Consider the following 5,780-nt stretch of genomic DNA (forward strand, 5'->3'; position numbering starts at 1 on the left):
AATTCAATTCAATTAGATCAATTTTAAATATTGAAAATGTAAAATCTGTTGATAAGAAATCCAGAAAACTGCATCTAATGATCTTATTTTTTACTTCGTTTTTATTTAAATTTTAACAAGTTTTACAAACATATAATCAGATATTTTACGATTATTACATTATTTGTAATCCGTCCAGCTGTTTTTGTTTTGGGTTAATATTATTATTATTACTTAAATAATAAATTAATCTGAAGCAGAGTGAAACAAAAGGATGATTAAAAAAAAGATAATGATTAAATAAATAAATAAATAAATAAATAAATAAATAAATAAATAAATAAATACATACATACATACATACATACATACATACATACATACATACATACATACATACATACATACATACATACATTAATTAATTAATTAATTAAATGGAGTAAATTAAATGAAAAAGTAAGAGGAGAGGGGTGGGGTGGGTCAGTAAGGCAGCTGAGCCTGTGCGTGTATTATGGCAGTTTTGTGGCATGTTTATTTGAGGTACTCGTGGTAGTAGTGGTATTACTGATCTTCCAACAAACATTTTGTAGCTTTAATGAAAATGACTCTATCACATGTTGTACGCTGGCGGCTCTCTGAGCTCCATTACTAATGCCTGTTGGTAGAAACCCCAGTGGTGCCCCTCTGGGATCCTTTGTAATGTTTGTTAACAGATTGCTCTTTATGCTGCGCTCTATGTTTGTAATGTTTTGTTAACAGATTGCTCTTTATGCTGCGCTCTATGTTTGTAATGTTTGTTAACAGATTGCTCTTTATGCTGCGCTCTATGTTTGTAATGTTTTGTTAACAGATTGCTCTTTATGCTGCGCTCTATGTTTGTAATGTTTGTTAACAGATTGCTCTTTATGCTGCGCTCTATGTTTGTAATGTTTTGTTAACAGATTGCTCTTAATGCTGCGCTCTATGTTTGTAATGTTTGTTAACAGATTGCTCTTTATGCTGCGCTCTATGTTTGTAATGTTTGTTAACAGATTGCTCTTAATGCTGCGCTCTATGTTTGTAATGTTTGTTAACAGATTGCTCTTTATGCTGCGCTCTATGTTTGTAATGTTTGTTAACAGATTGCTCTTTATGCTGCGCTCTATGTTTGGAATGTTTTGTTAACAGATTGCTCTTTATGCTGCGCTCTATGTTTGTAATGTTTTGTTGACAGATTGCTCTTTATGCTGCGCTCTATGTTTGTAATGTTTGTTAACAGATTGCTCTTAATGCTGCGCTCTATGTTTGTAATGTTTTGTTGACAGATTGCTCTTTATGCTGCGCTCTATGTTTGTAATGTTTTGTTGACAGATTGCTCTTTATGCTGCGCTCTATGTTTGTAATGTTTTGTTGACAGATTGCTCTTTATGCTGCGCTCTATGTTTGTAATGTTTGTTAACAGATTGCTCTTAATGCTGCGCTCTATGTTTGTAATGTTTGTTAACAGATTGCTCTTTATGCTGCGCTCTATGTTTGTAATGTTTGTTAACAGATTGCTCTTTATGCTGCGCTCTATGTTTGTAATGTTTGTTAACAGATTGCTCTTTATGCTGCGCTCTATGTTTGTAATGTTTGTTAACAGATTGCTCTTTATGCTGCGCTCTATGTTTGGAATGTTTTGTTGACAGATTGCTCTTTATGCTGCGCTCTATGTTTGTAATGTTTTGTTGACAGATTGCTCTTTATGCTGCGCTCTATGTTTGGAATGTTGAACAGGTCCAGAATGTGAAGGAGTGGTTCCTGATCTCAGAGCTCCAGTTCCTCCAGCAGCTTCTGGATCCTGGACGAACATTTTCATCTAGTTTCTTATTAAGAAGCAAAAATAGACCTTGATTCATGGAGGATACATTTAATCTATGATCTTTAATCTCAGTTGGAGGGATTTTCTGAGGGTTTTTTGCCACTTGTGGTTCACACACTCTGGGTGTGTGTGTGTGTGTGTGTGTGTGTGTGTGTGTGTGTGTGTGTGGGTGTGTGTGTGTGTCCAGCAGCATTCATCACATCACAGGGAAAAACCAGAAGAGCTTCTTCCTCTTTTCGAGCTGTTTTGTTTTAGAGAACTGACACCAGATTAAAGGTGAGAGAAACTCTGACGTTGCAGGTAATTCCAGCGTGGTCTTCCCCCGCATGCTGCTGCGCCTGTATAAAGGAGGAGGACACTCTCATTCACTCACACTCATTCACACACTCAGTCTCACACTCTGTCTCACACTCTGAGTCTCACACTCTCTCAGGATGTCTTCTCCTCGTCTCGTCCAGTCAGTGCTGCTGCTGCTGCTCGTCTGTGTCTCTCTGACTGAAGGTAAAAGTGTGTGTGTGTGTGTGTGTGTGTGTGTGTGTGTGTGTGTGTGTGTGTGTGTGTGTGTGTGTGTGTGTGTGTGTGTGTGTGTGTGTGTGTGTGTGTGTGTGTGTGTGTGTGTGTGTGTGTGTGAGCGATAGATAGATAGATAGATAGATAGATAGATAGATAGATAGATAGATAGATAGATAGATAGATAGATAGATAGATAGATAGATAGATAGATAGATAGATAGATAGATAGATAGATAGATAGATAGATAGATAGATAGATAGATAGAAAGTTAAAGTACTCCTCAAAGAGTACTGAGAGTATTTTCCAGTACATGTACTGCAGAGTATTTTCTCCTCCTTCAGCTCTGCGCGGCTCCGGACCCAGGAAATGTTGCTTCAGGTTCAACGACTCTCCGCTGCCCAGAAACCGAGTGATGAGCTACATGAGGACCAGCCAGCGCTGCTCCAACCCCGCCGTGCTGTGAGGCTCACACACACCTCGTTACACACACCTCGTTACACACACCTCGTTACACACACCTCGTTACACACACCTCGTTACACACACCTCGATACACACACACACCTCGTTATACACACACACCTCGATACACACACCTCGTTACACACACCTCGTTACACACACCTCGTTACACACACACACCTCGTTATACACACACACCTCGATACACACACCTCGTTACACACACCTCGTTACACACACCTCGTTACACACACCTCGTTACACACACACACCTCGTTATACACACACACCTCGATACACACACACCTCGATACACACACCTCGTTACACACACCTCGTTACACACACACACCTCGTTACACACACCTCGTTACACACACCTCGTTACACACACCTCGATACACACACCTCGATACACACACCTCGTTACACACACCTCGATACACACACCTCGATACACACACCTCGTTACACACACCTCGTTACACACACCTCGATACACACACACACCTCTTTATACACACACACCTCGTTATACACACACACCTCGATACACACACACCTCGTTACACACACCTCGTTACACACACCTCGATACACACACCTCGATACACACACCTCGTTACACACACCTCGTTACACACACCTCGATACACACACACACCTCGTTATACACACACACCTCGTTATACACACACACCTCGATACACACACACCTCGTTACACACACCTCGTTACACACACCTCGTTACACACACCTCGATACACACACCTCGATACACACACCTCGTTACACACACCTCGTTACACACACACACCTCGTTATACACACACACCTCGATACACACACACCTCGTTACACACACCTCGTTACACACACCTCGTTACACACACCTCGATACACACACCTCGATACACACACCTCGTTACACACACCTCGTTACACACACCTCGATACACACACACACCTCGTTATACACACACACCTCGTTATACACACACACCTCGATACACACACACCTCGTTATACACACACACCTCGTTATACACACACACCTCGATACACACACACCTCGTTACACACACCTCGATACACACACCTCGATACACACACACACCTCGTTATACACACACACCTCGATACACACACCTCGTTACACACACCTCGTTACACACACACACCTCGTTATACACACACACCTCGATACACACACACCTCGTTACACACACCTCGTTACACACACACACCTCGATACACACACACCTCGTTACACACACCTCGTTACACACACCTCGTTACACACACACACCTCGTTATACACACACACCTCGATACACACACACCTCGTTACACACACCTCGTTACACACACACACCTCGATACACACACACCTCGTTACACACACCTCGTTACACACACACACCTCGTTATACACACACACCTCGATACACACACACCTCGATACACACACACCTCGTTACACACACACCTCGTTACACACACCTCGATACACACACCTCGTTACACACACCTCGTTACACACACCTCGTTACACACACCTCGTTACACACACCTTGATACACACACCTCGTTACACACACCTCGATACACACACCTCGTTACACACACCTCGTTACACACACCTTGATACACACACCTCGTTACACACACCTCGATACACACACCTCGTTACACACACCTCGTTACACACACCTCGTTACACACACCTCGATACACACACCTTGATACACACACCTCGTTACACACACCTCGATACACACACCTCGTTACACACACCTCGTTACACACACCTCGATACACACACCTCGATACACACACCTCGATACACACACCTCGTTATACACACACACCTCGTTATACACACACACCTCGTTATACACACACACCTCGTTACACACACACACCTCGATATACACACACACCTCGATATACACACACCTCGTCATACCCGCCCCTGACTGAAGCTCTCCCTGTTTCAGACTGAGGACGGTGGCTGGACATCAGCTGTGCGTCCGGCCATCAGACTCCTGGGTGAAGGAGCTCCTCAGCTCGTTGGACGCTGCAGCGGCTTCAGGAGGGACGTCCCCCCTGTAACAGGAACCAGGAACCCCTCATCCCCCCCCCCCCCCGTTCAGACGGCAGCTCTCTGACCCTCTCCTCGTCCTCCAGAGAAACACTCAGACCGTCCTCACTGTGAACAAATACAGTACTTTAATCTGTCAGTAGATGATAAGCTAAAATGTTCCATTCTTTCAAATAAAAGCAAAATAGATGAAACTTGACTGAGTGATTCTTGTTTTTCTTGGTCTTAAATCAGATTAAACTATGTCCCGACATGCTTTGCTTTCTCTTTTATTTTTGTGTAAAAAGAAACAAGTGAAAGATAAAACTATTAATTGTTCTTTTATTTGTATCATTATTATAATTATTAATATTATTATATTACTATTTTATTATCATTATTATTATTATTATTATTATCATTATTATTATTATTATTATTATTATTATTATTATTATTATTATTATTATTATTATTATTATTATTATAGCAGTTGTCGTTTTGTCCACTAGAGGGATACATTCCACCAATAAATATCTTTTATTTTATTTTTTTTCAGACACGTTTCACGTCTCTGGAATGTTTATCGTTATTGTGTCTCTTTGTAGTGAATGTTTGTATTTGCTTGTTTTGTATTTCCTTCTGTACCTTCTGTACAGGCAAGGCAAGGCAAGGCAAGGCAAGGCAAGGCAAGGCCAGGCAAGGCAAGGCAAGGCAAGGCAAGGCAAGGCAAGGCAAGGCAAGGCAAGGCAAGGCAAGGCTAGGCAAATGTATTCATAGAGCACCATTCAGATACAGGGCAGTGCTTTACAAAGAAATAAAAAATATATAAATAAACACATTAAACCTTTAAAAGAAATGAAAGAAATGCATCCAAACAAATACTGAAGAATCTTAA

The 5,780-nt window shown here is 41.5% G+C and overlaps 1 protein-coding gene across 1 annotated transcript; it reads left to right on the forward strand.

Annotated features, from left to right (window-relative positions):
• Positions 1–2,193: 2,193 nt before the first annotated feature.
• On the forward strand, positions 2,194–5,089 carry LOC308116685 (monocyte chemotactic protein 1B-like). Its single transcript, XM_080474989.1, has 3 exons — positions 2,194–2,323; positions 2,678–2,795; positions 4,800–5,089. Exons 1-3 carry the CDS (start codon positions 2,257–2,259, stop codon positions 4,912–4,914), a joined length of 300 nt encoding a protein of 99 aa, XP_080331115.1. The 5' UTR covers positions 2,194–2,256; the 3' UTR covers positions 4,915–5,089.
• The last annotated feature ends 691 nt before the right edge of the window (positions 5,090–5,780 follow it).

Source organism: Lipophrys pholis (genome assembly GCF_963383615.2).
Source record: "Lipophrys pholis genome assembly, chromosome: 11".
In the NCBI taxonomy this organism is placed as follows: Eukaryota; Metazoa; Chordata; class Actinopteri; order Blenniiformes; family Blenniidae; genus Lipophrys; species Lipophrys pholis.

Excerpts from the sequence above, each read along its gene's own strand:
- LOC308116685 (XM_080474989.1), top strand. The coding sequence starts at position 2,257 with ATGTCTTCTCCTCGTCTCGTCCAGTCAGTGCTGCTGCTGCTGCTCGTC. Across the intron at positions 2,324-2,677 it reads CTGTGTCTCTCTGACTGAAG|CTCTGCGCGGCTCCGGACCC; the intron begins GTAAAAGTGTGT and ends CTCCTCCTTCAG. Across the intron at positions 2,796-4,799 it reads TGCTCCAACCCCGCCGTGCT|ACTGAGGACGGTGGCTGGAC; the intron begins GTGAGGCTCACA and ends TCCCTGTTTCAG.